The sequence below is a fragment of the Lepidochelys kempii genome, chromosome 3, assembly GCF_965140285.1.
Source record: "Lepidochelys kempii isolate rLepKem1 chromosome 3, rLepKem1.hap1, whole genome shotgun sequence".
In the NCBI taxonomy this organism is placed as follows: Eukaryota; Metazoa; Chordata; order Testudines; family Cheloniidae; genus Lepidochelys; species Lepidochelys kempii.
Genome location: NC_136382.1, coordinates 101,150,458 through 101,169,661, shown reverse-complemented (window position 1 = coordinate 101,169,661; position 19,204 = coordinate 101,150,458). Strand labels below are relative to the sequence as shown.

Here is a 19,204-nt window from a genome sequence, read left to right as displayed (position 1 = left end):
TTGTGAGTCCTCTATACTTCTGAAAATGTGGCCTAAGGAGTTCTAAGTTGGGCACCCAGAAATTGAAGCATCCAAAATTAATGGCCATTTTTGAAAACAATGGTCTTACATCTTAAAATGTGGCTGGAAAGATCCTCAGTTTGCACAAATCCTTTCCCTCTTCCAGACGTCAGCCCAGCTGAGTAGCACGCTTGAGGCTTTCTCACTGCTACTGCCATCACTTCTACACTAACCAGTCAATGGCAGAAAGAGGGGCAGCCCATCCTTGCTCCCCACCCACCTCACTGCCTTGAAAATTACAGTCATTGAGTTCCACGTTTGTGTGTACGCAGACTCAGGAAGACATCTCGCATCAGTTTGTGTAAGAACGCTATAGTCACAACCAGAAGGTCTAGAAACTATTTTTCCTAAATTAGAAATTAAAAACTTCAGAGTATGGTTGGGGATGGGAGGGAATGGAGAGGTTACGATTTCCCACTCCTGCACACACCATCTCTGATCTGCCAATGGGAGCCATGCTATTATAGGTTAATAAAATATAATCAGAACAATGGTGTGAGTTTTGGAGAGAGAAAAAATAGCTTTCTTCTCACGAAGTAATTTACTTTGCTGGTTTTTTGTTGGTTTGTTTTTTTAAATCAGTGACAGCTGGTACCTATGAAGGTTGCCATGTTTGCTTGTAAAGAGGGCTCCTGTTAATTTATTTACAGTATAATCATTTGTTCACTATCTTACAGCCAAACAATATATTTTGGGGGCTTGGGGACAATTGTATCTTAAAATATAACATTACTAATATTTTCAGGCACAAATCATAATTTCTCTCTCAATAAGAATTTTAAATATATTCAGAATGCCTGAGTGGAAACCCGATTCACTAAGGTAATATTACTTTTACTAGATGGGCTTTCACTGTTAATTATTTTTACAAGCATAACAGTCAATAAATGTATGCACTATTTTTCACAGTGGGAAGTAAGATGCCGCTCATTTGTCATCTGAAGCTCCTTGAAACCTTGTCTTTTTTTGAAACATATTGAATCACAAAAGCCGGTAATGGAATAAAAATAAACAGTTTACAGCTCCAAACCACATCTTGTATGGGAAACTACTGGCCCCTGCCCATAACTATATAAACAGAAAAAAATGCAATGTTTCACAGAGGTTATGAAAATTGGATACTCCAGGGGTCAGATTCTGCTCTGGGTGAATACTAAAGATAACAGTGGCAGCACACATCCATGGGGCAGATATAGCCTCAAGCAGTAAAGTAATGATTTGGAAAGACTTTTATGTGTATTCTATATAGCCCCCATCACGATAAAGTCTGAATGCCTCATAATCATTAGTGAATTTATTTTCACAGCATCCTTGTGAGGTAAGGCATTATTGTGCAAGTGAAGCACAGCAATAGAGGATTTGTCCAAGAAAGTCTGTAACAGAACAAGAATTTGAACCCAGAACTCCAATCTCCAATCCCAAACTCATGTATTAACCACAAGATCACCCTTCCTCACTTTTACACATCTAGAAGCAATTATCGTTATTCAGCATCTACCTTATTATACCTAATTATGCAGGGCCCAATGGCAGTTTTGTCCAAATGTGTACAATGCTGGGCTCAGATACTTAATAGCTCTGTTTGAAAATGTCATCACTTCTCAGTTTTGATTCCCAAGCAAAAAACAATACCGTTGATCCTCAGGGTTCTTTCCTTTTTAATTTGACGGGCATTATCTTCTTTGTGTAGACCTCTATTTTATCTGAGCTGCACAAAGGTAATTGAAAGCAACTGAACTACAGTAGTTACACAAATGGAAACTGATATTTTGAGAGTAATTTTCTGTAGGCACAGAATGCAGCAAAACTGTTAAAGTGAAAAATCTTCTGTAAGTACATTAGCTAAATCAAACATATTTCAGAAGCAGCTTTATCCTGATACTTTGTAACAAAATAGATTAATTAAGAATAATGTGTGGCAATGGAAACTATTTCAGGGTTTAACCCACATATATTTTAGCATATTTTAACAGCTTGGTCTAGCAATTATTTCTTTGCTTCAAGAAAAAAGCTTTTTCTTACCTTCCGTTATCAAGTCCTTTTCTTTCTATTTTTAATTAAAACCAGGTTTAAATTTTGAAATGAAATTCTCACAAGCAAGTACAATAAATTATTAATATATCTTTGTAACACAGAGCCCAACATAGTGAATCATTTGAATTTATCACTTACACCTGCCCCCATTAACATAGGGTCTACCAATATATGTTAAACACACTTCCGAAGGACTGGAAGTTGGCCAATGGATTGTTTAATTTTAACAAAGAAGTATTATATCGCCACAGCTGTCTCATTGTGTATCTATCAGATTCACTGCCACTAAGAGATGGGCCAGATTAGCCTATCAAAAGAACAGGGTAGGCAGTTTCAGATTTATTTCCTTGGCTACTCTGTGTAAGGTTTCCTGAGACCAAATCGGAGAGAACTCTTCTTCATGTAAAATAAGAGAGAACCAGAAATGCCGGCTAGCTTTTATTTTTAACTGCAGCAAAGCCCAATGTTTTGAGAATATGCAATCCAAGAAATATCAGAAATACAAATATAGTCTGCCCAATAACTTCTGTTTGGTTTTGATTGCCTGATTTATTACAATACTATCACAAAAGCACTAAATTTGTAAATATTATTTCTAAAAGAAAAATACTACATCTTTAAAAGCCTGTTAAAGTTTACCATGATTCACACAATAAATAAAATATCAAGTGCCTTTGCCCCAGGCTCGCTTTCAGCCACTGTATAATGCTCAAGTGCACTAGCCTGATAAGTGCTAGACTTATTCACAGGGATTTTTTTTTCCAGTTGTCTCAGACATAGTGCCAAATCTTGTTTGTCTTATATATATGAGATGTCACATTGACTTAGTGGAAATAGGGTGAAATCCTATTTGATTTATCCATAATGTCTATCAGAAATCAGTGGCTCCAGTTGATTCCTCCTTCTATCACACATGGGAGCTGACTCTTTTCAACCACTGTAATCATGGAGAGACATTTTCTTTAGTCATGCCCTTTGCAGCTGAAAACAAAGAACACAAGCACTAGCCTGCCCAAATTTCATCAGAAGCTTTCTCTAGACCCCCAGCTATGCCTTTACTCTAGACCAGCGGTTCTCAAACTGTGGGTCAGGACTCCAAAGTGAGTCGTGACTCCATTTTAATGGAGTCGCCAGGCATGGCGTTAGACTTGCTCTGGCCTGGGGCCAAAGCCCAAGCCCCACCAACTGGGGCTGAGGGCTTCAGCCCTGTGTGGCAGGTGGCAGGTTACAGCCCCCCCCCCTCCGCCCCCGCCTGGGGCTGAAGCCCTTGGGCTTTGGCTTTGCTCCGTCCCCTCCCCCCACCCAGGACAGCGGTGCTTGGGAGATCTCAGGCTTAAGTCCCCCTCCTGGGGTCGTGTAGTAATTTTTGTTGTCAGAAGTGGGTCGCAGTGCAATGAAGTTTGAGAACCCCTGCTCTAGACTATTAACCTCCTACTTCAATGCCCATTAAAACAGATTTCCACTGGTTTTGCTACTTTCCAGTTCCATTGGCCTTTCTATTTGTCACAGGAATTTTAAAGGTAAATTGAAGTAACATAAATCTAAGTGTAAAACCTGTCTGACAGCCCAGATCATTAACATTAGGTACCTATAAATTAAAAAGAAATACATTTTCAAATAATTTTAGGGGAAAGAGTTCTTTTGTAGGAGATCATTGTCAAGAAGCACAGACTGTAATTAATAGAAATGGTACCTATATCTGGAGGAAGCTAGAAGTAAAATATGAAAAGTAAAGCAAAACTGGTACCTTAAAATTTTCCATTACAACTCCTTGTAAAAACCATGTTATCCACTATAAAGTGGACAAAATTGAAAATTCATATTTGAGGGTTCTAGACATGCACGAGAACTGTGAACAAGGCAATCTGACAACTCTAAATAACTGACTAGCAGGATTTCTAAAAAAAAACTACACCGTTATCATAGCCTAGCACCTCCCCTGCAAAACTTCCTCATATCTAGCTTCTTTTAGAAGCATACTTGTTTGTGAACTTTATATTTGCGAATTAGTAGTGTGAGGGAAGTGCAAATTGGAATTTAATTTAAGTATCAACGGCTTTTCTAATTACACTGTAAACCTAATTAAAAGTCAACATTTTTGCTTCAAAAAATTGAACTGAAAAGCCTATGTCTCAGTGCACTTGCTTTGTACCAAACAGACATCAAAGTCAAATAGACTGGACATTTCTACTTATCTCTCTACCCACTCGTCTTTCCCCCTCCCCTGTCCCCTCAAGGACACAATGACATTTATACAGGCCAGAAAATGAAGAAGTGTGATTTCTGAAATGCTTTCAGAGCAAGGAGAGGATACAGAATGCTGCTAAATGAAAATGACAGTTACTTTCCTGTCTCAATTTATTGAAAAAATGTGTATTATTTACAATATGTAGTTCTGGTAACCAGGATATTAAAGGAAGAAAAAATATGGATGATATTTATCTATATCAGATTTATGTTTAAACCTCTAAATTGGGACTATGTTTCCCACTAGAGAAGGGAAAGAGGGTTTTGTTTTGTTTGTTAATTACAATAAATATTGCTCTGGAGAGAACTGCTGGTTATGGTCAAACTGATTATTTGTAATCTTTTTTGTATCTGTTCTTATTTTTAATTTATTGTTCTATATTAAACTCTAAACAAAGATCTGTGCTTTTAGTCCACTCATGGATGCCCAGGGTGAACTTTTCATTTGTATATTAATATACCTCCTCCTGTGACGATGCTACCTGAGATCATTTATCAGTACAAAATGAGGTAACTGGAAAAATAAACACAACAGATGAAGGTCAAAAACTTGACTATTTAATAGACAAATATTTCTGTGTATTGAGACAACTTCCTAGCCTTTCTAGGGAAAATAACATTTTAATGAGGAATCACATATACTATTACATATGAAAAAAGACATTTGAGGCTGTTGTCAGCTAAACGCCTACATTGGCAAAAGCAGGCATAAACCATGTAAAGGCCCCCTGCAGCAGAAAGTCTGGGGAGGGTGCCATCTGTAGAGCTGGCCCCCAAAAAAGGAATCCCTTTCTGTGAAAAATGTTGTATGGGGGGAGGGGAGGAGGGGAAGAAAAATTTAGTCCTGATTCAGGACGAAATTTTTCTCAGAGAGGGATTCAAAGAAAAATTATATTCTGAAAGAACCAAAACGGAAATTGACAAGAGCCTTCCAGCCTAGCTGCTGGAGAGGTAAAGAGCCTGGATCCCTGGGCTCTTTGCTTCTCTGTCCCTCCTAGAGGGAAGGCAGGGGGACAAAGAGAGCCCAGTGCTCTGCTTTTCTGTCCCCTGAGCTAATCCTCCTAGAAAGCTTTTTGTCAGTTTCACTGGCAGAAAGTGAAATTGCCAAGTGTTTTCATGGCAGGCAAAAAATCAACATTGATTCAGCAAAACTGAAATTTTCTTGTGGTAAATGTTGGTTCTGTGAAAAGCACATTTTTCGCTGGAAAATAATTCCAACAAAATTTTTTTTGACCAGCTCTTTAACATTTAAATCTTTAACATTTGTTTCAAGGTTCCACAGAAACCCCACCATTCAAGACTGCCCAAGAATGCATGGATTCAGTGCATTCCTGATGTACCCTGCCCCTCCTTCGTGGGTAGCACTGCCCACTTTTGAGGCTGCACTGATCATTGACAGGCCCTTGGCATGTTAAGAGTTCCAATGTAAAGAGTTGCATGAAGGAAGCCATTTGCAGTGTAGCACAACAAGCTTTGTGCCTACAAAGCCTTATGGCACCTTATGTAGTAACTATTTACATGTATAGATAGAGCTCTCTTAATACAGTAGAGCAGTGTTTGCCATTGCAACTCCTCCCCCAGGTGGCCTTTCCAGCTGTCGCAGCTGGCATAACCCAGAGCTAAATCAAGCCCCCATTGTATCCTATTTTCTTGGCACAAAGAGCGTGGATCCAAGACTGAGAACCTGAGCTCTTAAAAGATTCAGCATGATAGCTCTTAAGGCCTAGAAAGAAAACTGTTACAGCGGCTTCCTGCTCAGGCCCAGGGAGGCGGAGGTGAGCTTGGGCGGGGGGTGGGCGCGAGGAGGGCCGTCCACGCCGCAGCAGGTAACCCGGGGGGGAGGGGGACGCACAGGGGAACCGCTCCCCGCCCCAGCTCACCTCCGCCACCCTCGACCTGAGTGGGAAGCCTGCTTCTCAGCCCTCCCCAGCTTCCTGCCAAACAGCTGATTCGTGGGAAGCCGGCAGGGGGTGGGCGGGCGCGGAGAAGCAGAGCGAGGCGGTACGTTCAGGGGAGGAGGTGGAGCGGAGGTGAGCTGGGGCCGGGCGCGGGGCGGGGAGCTGCCGATGGGTGCTCTGCACCCACCAATTTTTCCCATGGGTGCTACAGCCCCGGAGCACCCAGGGAGTTGGCGCCTAAGGCGCCACTTTTAATGTGATCAGTGGGGGGGGCAGCCACTCCCCCTGCTCCCCCCTAGCTACGCTCCCCCACCCCTAGGAGCCAGAGGGACCTGCCGGATGCTTCCTGGGAGCTGCCCCAGTTAAGCACCACCGGGACTCCCCACCTCGCCCCCTGGCAGGTGCCTCTGGCTCTTGGGGGGTGGGTGGGCACCCACTACGGTAGCCCACGAGACCCCTCCTGCCCGGTTCTGGGGGCAGTCAGGGGACAGGAGAGGGGGGTGGATGGGGCAGGGGTCTGGGAGGGTGTCAAGGAATGTGGGGGGGTTGGATGGGGCAGGAGTCCCGAGGGGCGGGGTGGGCAACGACCCCCTCATGGGGTGAGGAGGGAACCCGTTGTTGAGATTTTGGCAGCTCATCACTGGATAGGACCCTGTTTGTTCAACAATATTCCACACAATCTTTCTTTGCAATGTGCTGTTATGTACATTTGTTTCCATTGTGCTGCACAGCTACTTTCTGGTGAGACATAACAATGCCATATTAGCACATAACAGCTCTCTGTTTTAAAATATAGTTTCACCACTGATCAACACACAAGACTTCTGTCTCCCCTGAAAAGAAAGGGTGGTGTTTTTTTTTATAAATCTTAGGGGTTCTATACTATTCCAAAAATATATTTTTCCATTCACTGAAGTCTGAGAAAAGGAAAACTCTGGAAATTGTCTCCTGCTCCTATTGATTGTTGGATATTGTTGCCTAGAGATAATATATAAGCCACAGCAAAGCACTTTTAACAACTGGATTTTGATGCAGCGTTCATATTATTTCTGAAGTACTGACCTGTGCAGCTGTCTTATTTTAGAATACCTCACAGGGATTAGACAGTCAGCAAAGCAGCATCTCTGTGTAATCATGCAAATCTCAAGAGCTTATAGAAACTAACACTAGAAAAAAAAATTCTGACATTTCAGCAGAAAAAAGTACATCTTTCCTTTCTCTCACTGCCCTTTGAACTACTGAAAAACATTTCTCAGAGGAATATCTGAGTGGTATGACATTGTAGGGGAATTAGTCTAGGATGACTTATAAGTACTAAGAACTTATATTAACTTGGATACATTAGTAAAAAAGGTATCTTCAAAGGCACACTTCCAAAAATAAAAAAGTATTGATTTTATTAATATTTCCAGTCATCATTAAAAATAAAAATATTAAAAACCTAATTTACTCTTCACAACTTCTATGGTTTGTTTTATTTTCACATTTTACTTAGCTTGAAATGGCCAAGAATAATGAATATTTAATTTTAATAAATAAAACTTAGCAATGTTAGGCCTTTGAAAATGAAAGCCTTTTAGAGCAGTGGTTCTCAACCAGGGGTGCAGGGCCCCCCTGGAGGGACATGAAAAGGTTTCAGGAGGGCCGCCAAGTAGGGCCAGTGTTGGACTTGCTGGGGCCCAGGGCAGAAAGCCAAAGCCCCACTGCATGGGACTGAAGACGGGGCCCTAAGTCCCACCACTTGGGGCTGAAGCTGAAGCCTGAGCAATGTAGTTTTGCTGGGGACCCCATAGTATGGGGTCCGGGGCAAATGCCCTGCTTGCTACTCCCTAATGCTGGCCCTGGCTTTTATATGCAGAAAACCAGCTCCTGTGGCATAGGTGTTTTTATAGAGTTTTATGGAGTTTTTATAGTATGTTGGGGAGGGGGGGGGGCTCAGAAAGAAAAAGGTTGAGAACCCCTGTTTTAGAGTATAAAAAGAAAAAAGTTTAAAAGCAGAAAGCTATTTAGGATTGAAAATAGCTATTGAACATCAATAAATATTATTTTTTAGTACATGTGTTGTCAAAAATCCAGCTGTCTGCTTAATTTCATAGCTTCATAGAGTCTAAAGCCAGAAGGGATCACAGTGATAATCTAGTTTGACTTTCTGTATAACACAGACTATACAACTTCCTCAAAATAATTCCTAGAGCAGATGTTTTAGAAAAACATCCAGTCTTAATTTTAAAATTGTCAGTGATGAAGAATCCACCATGACCCTTGGTAAGTTGTTCCAATGGTTAAGTACTCTCACCATTAAAAATTCATGCCTTATTTCCAGTGTATTGGCTTAATGAAGACACTAGATGTTAGCACGTAGTTCTTGTATTACAGATGGTTCTTGTGTAGTAGAGCACAGAGTTTTTCAGCACAGTGTAGGTATATTATTCCAGCAGCTGAGGACAAATTCACCACAGGGGAATGTGAACCACTGAATACAAGTGTGGAGAAATACTCCCTACTGGGGTTTGACCCAGGGAATTTTGTATCCATAACCAATATCTCTACTATTTTAATATTATTTCATATTTATAGACAGTGCCATAGATTTATCCTTTGCCTTTGGTACCATTGATCATAGGGTGGTGTTGATGTTTGTGATTCCTGATAGGAATAGAGGGATTATTCTTCTGTGGCTTCATTCCTTCTTTGCTGAGGGACACCAAAGGATTTTGTTGGCAAATTATCTTCTGCCCCAGGTGTCTTATATATGGTACCATAAGTATCTACTCTGCCATTTCTCAAAATCAATGTGTATATAATGTGAAGAGAGTTAGTGTGCAGATGTAGGCTGAAGTGGTTTCAGTATGCTGATGGCCCCCAACTTTATATATCTATCTCATCCAGCTCAAAAAAAGGCCATCACATGTATTTCTCAGAGCCTGGGTGAGACTGGTGCAGGGATGAGAACCAGTGGGCTGAGACACAGTCCTGAAAAGAGTGAGATGATAATGGCGGCAAAGTAAAGACATCAGAACATTTTGCAGATGTTCTGCAATCCCCATGACTGAAAGGAGATTCTCCATCACTTGTAACCAAAGTTTACAACTTGGTTCTGGATAGAGTCCCAGCTGCTTTTAGACAGCTAAATAGCAGCAGTGATCAAGAGTGTAGTTTATTTCCTCCCCCTTCTGTTTCTGACCACACAGTTATGGCCTTTCCTCACAAATGCAGAGCTTGCCAACACAATACATTTTTCTCACCTCTATAGTATACTTTTGTAATAAATTCTACAGGGGGCTAAATCCTAAACCCAGTCAGAAGCTGAAGCTAGTGGAGAATCTGACAATCAGAGTATCTTGCCATAAGCATATGACTCTCATGCTCTCAGACCTCCTCTGACTGCCTATTGTCCACAGGGTGTAGTTAAGATGATGGTTTTGACCCATTAAACTCTAAATGATTTGGTATTTTCCAACCTGGGAGACCCCCCTCTCTTGCCATGTCAGGCTGCCATATCTGGGATGAGAAGCAGCACTTGAGTTAGATGCCCTTCAGTATAAAACAGAGGGAGTTTGACTCAGAGAGCCTGATGGCTCACACACTTGTTCCAAAAGAGGATAAATCTGTTGTAAAGCCCATCTGTTTCATCTGGCATTTGCTGAAGTTGGATGTGAGATTTTTGTAATGTGCGTGCTGACTGATGTTTGGGTGGGAGGAGAAATGTGCTGCTGTTCTGCTGATTTTTCATATCATTTCTTTAATTATGAGAGAGGAGACTTACAGCCCAAGATAGTATCCTTTTATGTTGTATTGAAATCCAAATACATAAATAAGGTGCTGGGTTTAGCAGCACTCAGAGCTGCTCTCAGACCGACAGGTAGTCTAGGACATGGCTTATACAAGTTTAGTATCCCGCTCAGCATGCTACCTGTTCTGACTCCATCCAAGAAAGGATCTTCACCCTTCCCAGTCAAGCCCGTGGGTACAATATAAGGATTACATTTCTGCTTTGCACATTTTGCCCAGCTTTAATGAAAACTTCAGAAGTGCAGGGAGAGGAAGAAATGAACAGACTGAAAATCTTGCTTCATCATGAAACCAGCTCTGTAGCATGCTCTCTTCATCAGTAACGGAATGTAATTGCTACTACAAAATCCATCATCCAAATACAGAAAGTCTCAATGAGCAACAGCTAACTGAAGAACAGGTGATGCAAACCTCTCCGATGCAAGTTTTCTAGTAGACATACGAATAACAACATAAAGGAAGGCCACCGGAAGGAAAACAGTGTCAAGCTTTTTCTGGATATAAAGCCTCCTAGTGCAATGTGCATTTGGCAAAGAGACTACAAATTCAGTGCTAATTTGAACAGTAGGACCTTAGTCAAAAATAGAGATTCAAAACATTTAATCAATTTATCCACAATAAATATTTTTCACCTATTTTTTAGGAACTGGCAACTGCTATTGCCTGGTGCCCCATACACATACACCTTCCAGTAATATTTGTGATGCATCCGATGAAGTGAGCTGTAGCTCACGAAAGCTTATGCTCAAATAAATTGGTTAGTCTCTAAGGTGCCACAAGTACTCCTTTTCTTTTTGTGATGAGTGGGACACTTTCATTTGAACAATGTGTGGCATTGTTTGTTTGAGACCTAAACTGCCATGTTTCTTTTTTAATTACTATTCATAGCCTCAAATGATGACGCATTAAAGAGAAAGTGTCCTGTTATTTACGGAGTAAAGTAGAAGTAATGTTTGGAGATTATTCAGTCTGAGTCCCTTTCAGGGGCAGGGGCAGGAAGAAGCTTCAGCTTTAACTTTATATTTCCAGGTTTGTGCCCGTTTCAACTGGACATTTCGGGCCTAATTTTGCTTTATGCTGGATTTTGCTGATGGACTAAAACAGGCTACAGGAATCCCAGGGTGTCAAGGTTCCTCCCCCACTCTGAACTCTAGGGTACAGATGTGGGGACCTGCATGAAAAACCTCCTAAGCTTATCTTTACCAGCTTAGGTCAAAACTTCCCCAAGGTACAAAATATTCCACCCGTTGTCCTTGGACTGGCCGCTACCACCACCAAACTAATACTGGTTACTGGGGAAGAGCTGTTTGGACGCGTCCTTCCCCCCAAAATACTTCCCAAAACCTTGCACCCCACTTCCTGGACAAGGTTTGGTAAAAAGCCTCACCAATTTGCCTAGGTGACTACAGACCCAGACCCTTGGATCTTAAGAACAATGAACAATCCTCCCAACACTTGCACCCCCCCTTTCCTGGGAAATGTTGGATAAAAAGCCTCACCAATTTGCATAGGTGACCACAGACCCAAACCCTTGGATCTGAGAACAATGAAAAAGCATTCAGTTTTTTTTTTACAAGAAGACTTTTAATAAAAAATAGAAGTAAATAGGAATAAAGAAATCCCCCCTGTAAAATCAGGATGGTAGATATCTTACAGGGTAATTAGATTCAAAAACATAGAGAACCCCTCTAGGCAAAACCTTAAGTTACAAAAAAGATACACAGACAGAAATAGTTATTCTATTCAGCACAATTCTTTTCTCAGCCATTTAAAGAAATCATAATCTAACACATACCTAGCTAGATTACTTACTAAAAGTTCTAAGACTCCATTCCTGGTCTATCCCCGGCAAAGACCCAGCGTACAGACAGACACAGACCCTTTGTTTCTCTCCCTCCTCCCAGCTTTTGAAAGTATCTTGTCTCCTCATTGGTCATTTTGGTCAGGTGCCAGCGAGGTTACCTTTAGCTTCTTAACCCTTTACAGGTGAGAGGAGCTTTCCCCTGGCCAGGAGGGATTTCAAAGGGGTTTACCCTTCCCTTTATATTTATGACACAGGGTTAGGGTGGATTTGTAACAGCACAAGGTACCAGTAACCCCCATTCTGTAGGGGGTCTGCACAACCCCTAGAGCGGTCAATGTTGGCTGAGGAGGGTATTGGAGGATTCACAAATCGGGGTAACACTTCCAGGTAAGTCTTCCCGCTTAAAGAATGGGGGTTGGAAAAATTGATTTTTTAACTTTCTCCTTTCTAAGCCACTGTGGCTGGGTATATAACATTTTGAATGTAACTGAATTTGGCATTTAGCAATTTTCTTTAGTATTTCTATACTTTCAATTATTATTTTAAATTACAGTAGTTATGTTCTCTTTAAAATATTCATAAATATTTAGCTTGTGGTCATAGTGGACCACAAGTTAAATATGAGTCAACAGTGTAAGGCTGTTGCAAAAAAAGTGAACATCATTCTGGGATGTATTAGCAGCAATGTTGTAAGCAAGACACGAGAAGTAATTCTTCCACTCTACTCTGTGCTGGTTAGGCCTTAACTGGAGTACTTTGTCCAGTTCTGGGTGCCACATTTCAGGAAGGATGTGGACAAATTGGAGAGAGTCCAGATATGAGCAACAAAAATAGCTTTATACTTGTTGCAGAACAGCTTTCATTTGGAAATATTTATTATCCAAATTATTTAGCCCAAGAGACAAACTCACTGTTAAAACCACCATCCTGCAAGCTCTCCATGTAAAGAACTAACATGGAAATCAACTGAACTTTCATTCCTGTAGGGCTTGCCAACCTTAAGACCGGAATGGGAGGGAAAGCCAAAAGTACACAGAAGTATGAAGCTCCAGTGCTGAGGCACCTGTAATTGGTTGGGAGCAACAGTTCTGATTTGTAGCAGTAAGTAGCTTAACTGCCAAAATGTTACAATATTTAATTCAGATTTGACCCATCTAACGTGTCTCTGCAAGATTTGCCAAACATACATTCCCAGCATTAACAGCTTATCAACCTCTTCAATTTCAAACAAAATTCATAAAATTAAGAAATAAAACAAAATAGTATTGTACTTACCGACCGTGATAGAGGACTCACAGTGGTAGTAGCCACTGGGTTGCTTTTTTTTCAACATGGAGCAAAGATCTAGGCGGTACAGGGTTTCATCTCCAAAATAGTGGTTTTTAAAATTCTCATACAGGTTCGGGTCAATTTTCTTCACCTTTAAATAATCAAAATAAAATTACATTAGTCATTTCACTAGGAGACCAGATTTTCATATTTATTTTTTATGGTTCTGTTTGGAACAAATGTTTTTTAGAATGAATTTAGAAATATAAATAAATAAAACATTACACTGTAATGTGCCTGATCCTTTGGTCTGGCTGAGCTGTGCTCAGTGCAGGACCTGAGGAGAAGGGGAGAAAAAGTGGCATTACACCACCTTTATGCTACCCGCCCCCCCAACCCTGTGCCAGTTCAGCCCCCAGCACGAGTTAGAGCGGTCTTAGAGCAGCCCTAACTTCCAATGGCTTGTAACAGCCCCCAAAGGGCCATTATGTAACTGGGGATTATTGGCTCTGTCCACTCTACTCGCAGGAAATTTCCCACTATTGGGAGAATCCCACTTGGCTGTTTATAGCAGCTTTCCTCGTGCCTTTAGACCACCAGAGCAGGGTGGTTTCTACCCAGCCAAACTAGGCTTTTTGCCCTGCTTGTTGACATTTATAAACTTTCATATACTTTTTACAATTAAGCTTACAATTAGGGTAAATTTGTTGGCCTCGTTAACACAATAGAGCTCTTTCAGTGCACTGATTGGGAGGGGGCAGTTATAAGACAAAGCTTTTGCGCAGAGGTGTTACAAAGGGGGGAGGGGTTTGAAGTTATAGGGCATTGCTGATGAAAATGTTTGATGTGGGATTGTAACAAGGTAGTGGGTATGGGACAGGCATGCCAAGTGACACAGACTTGGCAGCCCTGTCCCTCCTGCTGATATCTCCACTGGATTTTCACACCTGCAGCTAAGGTGTGAGCAGGCTGTAGGCATTTGCCTGCAGTTGCGCCTTCCAACTGCATGGGGCTGCTGTGGCATCAGCTAAACTTCCTCTTTTGCTACTCCCTCTGCTGGGATTATAGTCAGGCAGGAAGAGGCAGTAGTGGCTGGCAGTGCAGCACAATCACTGCAAGATGGGAGGCCTAATATTGGCCACAAGTGTCCACACTACTTTGGTGATCTGCACCAGGCTCCACCAATCAGAAACCCACAGCAAATACTCCAGCCCCAGATGACCAACAAAACATCCAGTCCCCCACGTACAGCACCCACTCAACTCGGTATCCCCAGTCAATCACCTTTCTACCCACCAATACCAGGCACAGCTGTCGAATTTAATGCAGCTCCACATCCACTCATTACTGTCTGGGTCGGGGTGTGTTGACCATATGCTGAAGTTTATGGTGATATGCAAATTATGTGCACATTATTTGTAAATAGGCATAGTAGTTCATTACATTTGCAAAAAAGCCATACAAGAGCTGCACAAAACTTGGCACTTCTGGTGGGGGTGGGGTTATGGGATGGCACTTGTCTGTGGGCAGGTAGGAGGCAGTTACGGAGCTGTGCTTGTATGTTGGAGGCATTTAAAGGCAGTGTCTTTTGGGGGGGGGTGACAGAATTATAGTGTAGAGCCAGACATATCTTTATCTATGGCTCCTCAGCCCCCCTTTTGGGGTCCCTGGCTGGCCAGCAGGATGGGCTGCTGACTGAGACTCCCTCTAGTCTGCACCTGCCAGCCAATCAGCACCCTCCTTGCCCTCAGCTCCTCGCTTTCAATGAGAGGCCCAGAGGGAGATGGAGCAGCTGAGGCAAAAGAACACTGAGCGGCCAGGTAGGGACAGAGACAGCGACAGCCAGGATCAGCCACCGGCCTCGCAGCAGTGAAGACAGGTACGGAGGTACAGAGGTCACGAGGTACGGCGTGAGCAGGACCAGAGTGCGGGACAGTGCTGCTCTCTATGGTACGTGGGGGCTAGAGGAGAATACAGACCACAGCACTGTGTGGGGGCAGAGCTGTGTGTACAGGGGGATACGAGAGTGGGGTGCTCCGTACGAGGAAGGGTTATTGAGGTGTGTGGAGGGGGCTGGGCTTACAGGATGGTGTATGATCTGTGGAGGGAGAAAGGCAGCGTTACTGGGTGGGCCTTCTTCAGGGGAAGGTGAGAAGGGAGACAGGTGGGGTCAAAGCGTGTAATGAGCTGTGGGGGTGGGGGGCGAGGGGAAGGGGAGGAGGAATGGGCAGGGATACAGATTACAGCTCAGTAGCTGTGTGGCAGGGTCCAGCCCTGATGAGAATCTGAGCTGAGGGAGTGCTGAGCAGCTGGTAGGGGAAGGAGAAAGAGGCGGGTTAGGAAGATAAACCCCCCAGCCTGAGAAGAGCTGCCTGGCCTACATGTGAGGTGGGTGGGTAGGAAGAGAACTGAGATCTGGGAGAAGGGTCATGCTGTGGGGGTGAGGGCAGGGAGGGGGGTTATGGACCATTGCTGTGGGGCGGAGTGGTGCTCTGCCATGTGTGGGACTAGTGTGATCACCTGGGGTGTTGTGTTGTGAATTCGTATGGAGGGCAGGCTTCCAGGGTGGTGCTGGGTTTGTAGGTAGCGGGTGTGGGGTGGCACTGTGTGAATGTGCCCATGGAGGTGGGTCTGTGTGCATAAAATGGGCATTTCCATGAGCACTCATGTATGCCCATACACACAGTTGTGGAGTGTGGCTGTACATCCGAGCAGGCAGTTAGGTGCTGACTCTACTAGCCTTTAATTTCTACAGAGTAGTGTCCATAGCCCACTGCAGTCACGACAGGATACGAGATCCATTCCTCATCATTATTCATACTAACTAGGGATACTTGGGGCCTACTAAAGCCAAACTCTCAGCCCAACCATCCAACTCATTTTGTGGTTCAACCCACCTCCCCGCTCATTACCTCTTAAAGAAAGAGGATTTGCATGCAGCAGGAGTGTGGGTAAAGAGGACTGATGCAAGCAGCAGAAGGCTGTTGGAAAAGGGGCAGGTGGCCCAGAGAGGGAGAGGAGTGAAGTAGATCAGGTAGTGGCTGGGAGGTGGATAAAATGGACAAGTGATCGGGGTCAGTTGTTATTGGGGAAAGGACTTATAAGATCTGCCAACAAAAATGTCCATCTTCACCAGCAGCACAGCTCCTGGAACTGGCTAGAATGAGCACCACTGCTTCACTGAACACCCATTGTCTCCCATCACCACTGCCTGGGCTTGAACAAGAGGAGGAGCAAGAGCAACCTCAGATATACATGTGTGTGTTGTGGTATGCAGGGCTGCTGGGGATCACTTATTATGACACAGGAGACTGCTCAGTCTACTTCATGCCCGACATGCCTGATAACGAAGACCTCAAGCTGCTGCAGAAAGTGATTGATGAAGTCCTTCCCCGATGCATAGTGACGAGTGCCAAGCAGGATCACAACATTGCCAAATTCCTGACCAATATGGGTGCTGCTACGGGGGACGTGGACAAACCAGAAATTGTCCTCTTTCCCAATATGGACTTTGGCCTGGAAGTGAGCAAACAGCGGATCTTATCTCGGCAATTCCCTTTCATTCCCTCTCATATGACTGCAACAGAGAAAATCCTCTATTTGTCCTCCATCATTCCCTTTGAGAGCCCACTCATGGTTCGAGCACTAGGTGGGCTGTTGAAGTTTCTTGACAGGAGGCGGATCGGAGTTGAACTGGAAGATAGCACAATCGGGGTTCCCATCTTGGCCTTTAAAAAGTTTGTGCTCATGGATATTGTGAATATGGACCAAGATACTTTTTGTGTCCTACAGATATTTAAAAGTGAGGTGCATCCTTCTGTTTACAAGCTGTCCAGTGGGCTGAAAGAAGGACTCAGTTTGTATGGGATTTTGAACCGCTGCAGGTGCAAGTGGGGAGAGAAACTGATGAGGTTGTGGCTCATGCGGCCCACCCGGAACCTTACAGAGCTGAACAAACGGCTGGATGTTATTCAGTTCTTCATGCTGGCTCAGAACCATGAAACAGTCCTGACTCTTCAAGAGTGCCTTAAGAATATAAAAAATGTACCTCAGATTTTGAGAAGAATGAATCTTTCACATACAAAGGTCAGTGACTGGCAGGCACTTTACAAGACAGTTTATAGTGCAGTGTGTCTCAGAGATACATGCCGTTCCCTGCCTAGCAGCATCGAGCTCTTCCAGACCATCTCACAGGTCTTCACCGATGATCTGCACTATATTGCCAGTCTCATCAGCAAAGTGGTAGATTTTGAAGGCAGCATCTCAGAAAACCGATTCACTGTCAGACCCAATGTGGACTCCACCATTGATGAAAAGAAACGAAAGCTGATGGGTCTCTCAGACTTCCTCACAGAGGTGGCACGGAAGGAATTGGAGACCCTGGACAATCGGATTCCTTCCTGTTGTGTCATCTATATTCCCTTGATTGGATTCCTGCTTTCCATTCCACGGCTGCCCACAATGGTGGACAAGAGTGACTTTGAGATTGAAGGCCTGGACTTCATGTTCTTGTCAGAGGATAAACTGCATTATAGAAGTGCTAGGACAAAGGAACTAGACAGCATTCTGGGTGACCTGCACTGTGAGATCAGAGACCAGGAAACACTTATCATGCACCAGATGCAGACAAAGATCTTGGAGAAGTCGGCAGTGCTTAACAATGTGATTGAATACACAGCACACCTAGATGTGCTGCTAGCTCTGGCAGTGATGGCTCGAGAGAATAGCTACAGCCGTCCGTGCTTTACCCACCGCCATGGCATCCACATCAAGGATGGCAGGCATCCACTCATGGAGCTATGTGCAAAGACTTTTGTGCCCAATCCTGTGGACAGCGGTGAGGCTAATGGGCGAATAAAGATCCTTACAGGGCCCAACTCATCTGGGAAGAGTGTATACTTAAAAATGGTGGGCCTTATAACATTCATGGCCCTAATCGGCAGCTATGTCCCTGCTGCAGAGGCTGAGATTGGGGCAGTTGATGGGATTTACACCAGGATTCACAGCAGGGAATCAGTATCTGTGGGACTCTCCACTTTCATGATTGATCTCAACCAGGTTGCCAAAGCAGTGAACAACGCCACTGAGAGGTCCTTGGTACTTATTGATGAGTTTGGCAAAGGGACCAACACAGTGGATGGCCTCTCCCTTCTGGTCGCTGTGCTGAGGCACTGGCTCAAGCAGGGAACCCAGTGCCCACAGGTCTTTGTCTCCACTAATTTTCACAGCTTGGTGCAGCTGAAGCTCCTTCCTGACACCCCTCTTGTGCAGTACCTAACAATGGAGACCCACCAAGATGGAGATGAGTTAATATTCTTCTATCAGCTCAAGGAGGGGGTGTCCACTGTTAGCCATGCTGCCAATATTGCTGCGTTGGCTGGGGTGCCACCCAAAGTGATTGCACGAGGAGTGGAGGTATCAGAGCTTATCCGAAATGGAAAACCTATTAGACGTATTGATCATCCATCCAAAGGGAGCCAGCTAGAGAGATGCAAGTCTCTGGTGGAAAAGTTCCTTTGCCTAGACCTTGATGACCCCCATGTGGACTTAGAGAAGTTCATGAGTCAGGAAGTGCTGCCCTCTGCAGCCTCCATTCTGTAACCATGTAACTCTAGAAACAATAAGCTATAAGCCTCCCTTGCTGTCAAACAGCAAACATTTTGATGAGACGGAGCTTAAAATTTCCCTATAATTTCATATTAACGGGAATAATATCCCTCCTTCAATGAATTTTCTTCAACTCCAAATATGAAATGCAATCCAACATACAGAAACAACCACCCAATATCCAGCTGAAAAACACCATGGATGAGGGATATATGTTCTCCGGGGGAGATGAAATAACTTCTGCAATGATCAATAATTTCTCTGACCAGTGCTCCCACACCATATTTAAATTTTAAAACATTATTATAAAAGTTCTGTTTCCTTTTTTCTGTTTCAAACAATTGTTGTGGCTACCTATCTGTCTGAGATGTAATCTTTTTATCTAGTAGTAGCAAAGCAGGAGGGCTGGAGGTCAGGGACCTTGGTTTCTCTTCCACCTGTGTGAACTTGGGGTAAAGTCTTAACCTCTTTGTACCTGTTTACTCATTTGTAA

The 19,204-nt window shown here is 43.5% G+C and overlaps 2 protein-coding genes across 6 annotated transcripts in view; one reads left to right on the top strand and one right to left on the bottom strand.

The window, feature by feature from the left end:
- The window catches only part of AKAP7 (A-kinase anchoring protein 7), a 138,253-nt gene that overhangs the window by 39,759 nt on the left and 79,290 nt on the right, over window positions 1-19,204 (bottom strand). For all 5 annotated transcript variants that reach the window (XR_012158049.2, XM_073337323.2, XM_073337320.2 and 2 more), the window contains one exon: window positions 13,111-13,255. Coding sequence is in view for 4 of the 5 variants with exons in the window: in XM_073337323.2 (XP_073193424.2) it covers window positions 13,111-13,255 (145 nt within the window). In the remaining variant the exon portion in view is untranslated. The remainder of the gene's footprint in view (window positions 1-13,110; window positions 13,256-19,204) is intronic.
- MSH5 (mutS homolog 5) lies at window positions 16,267-18,705 on the top strand. Its single transcript, XM_073335192.2, has one exon. It carries the CDS (start codon window positions 16,267-16,269, stop codon window positions 18,703-18,705), a length of 2,439 nt encoding a protein of 812 aa, XP_073191293.1.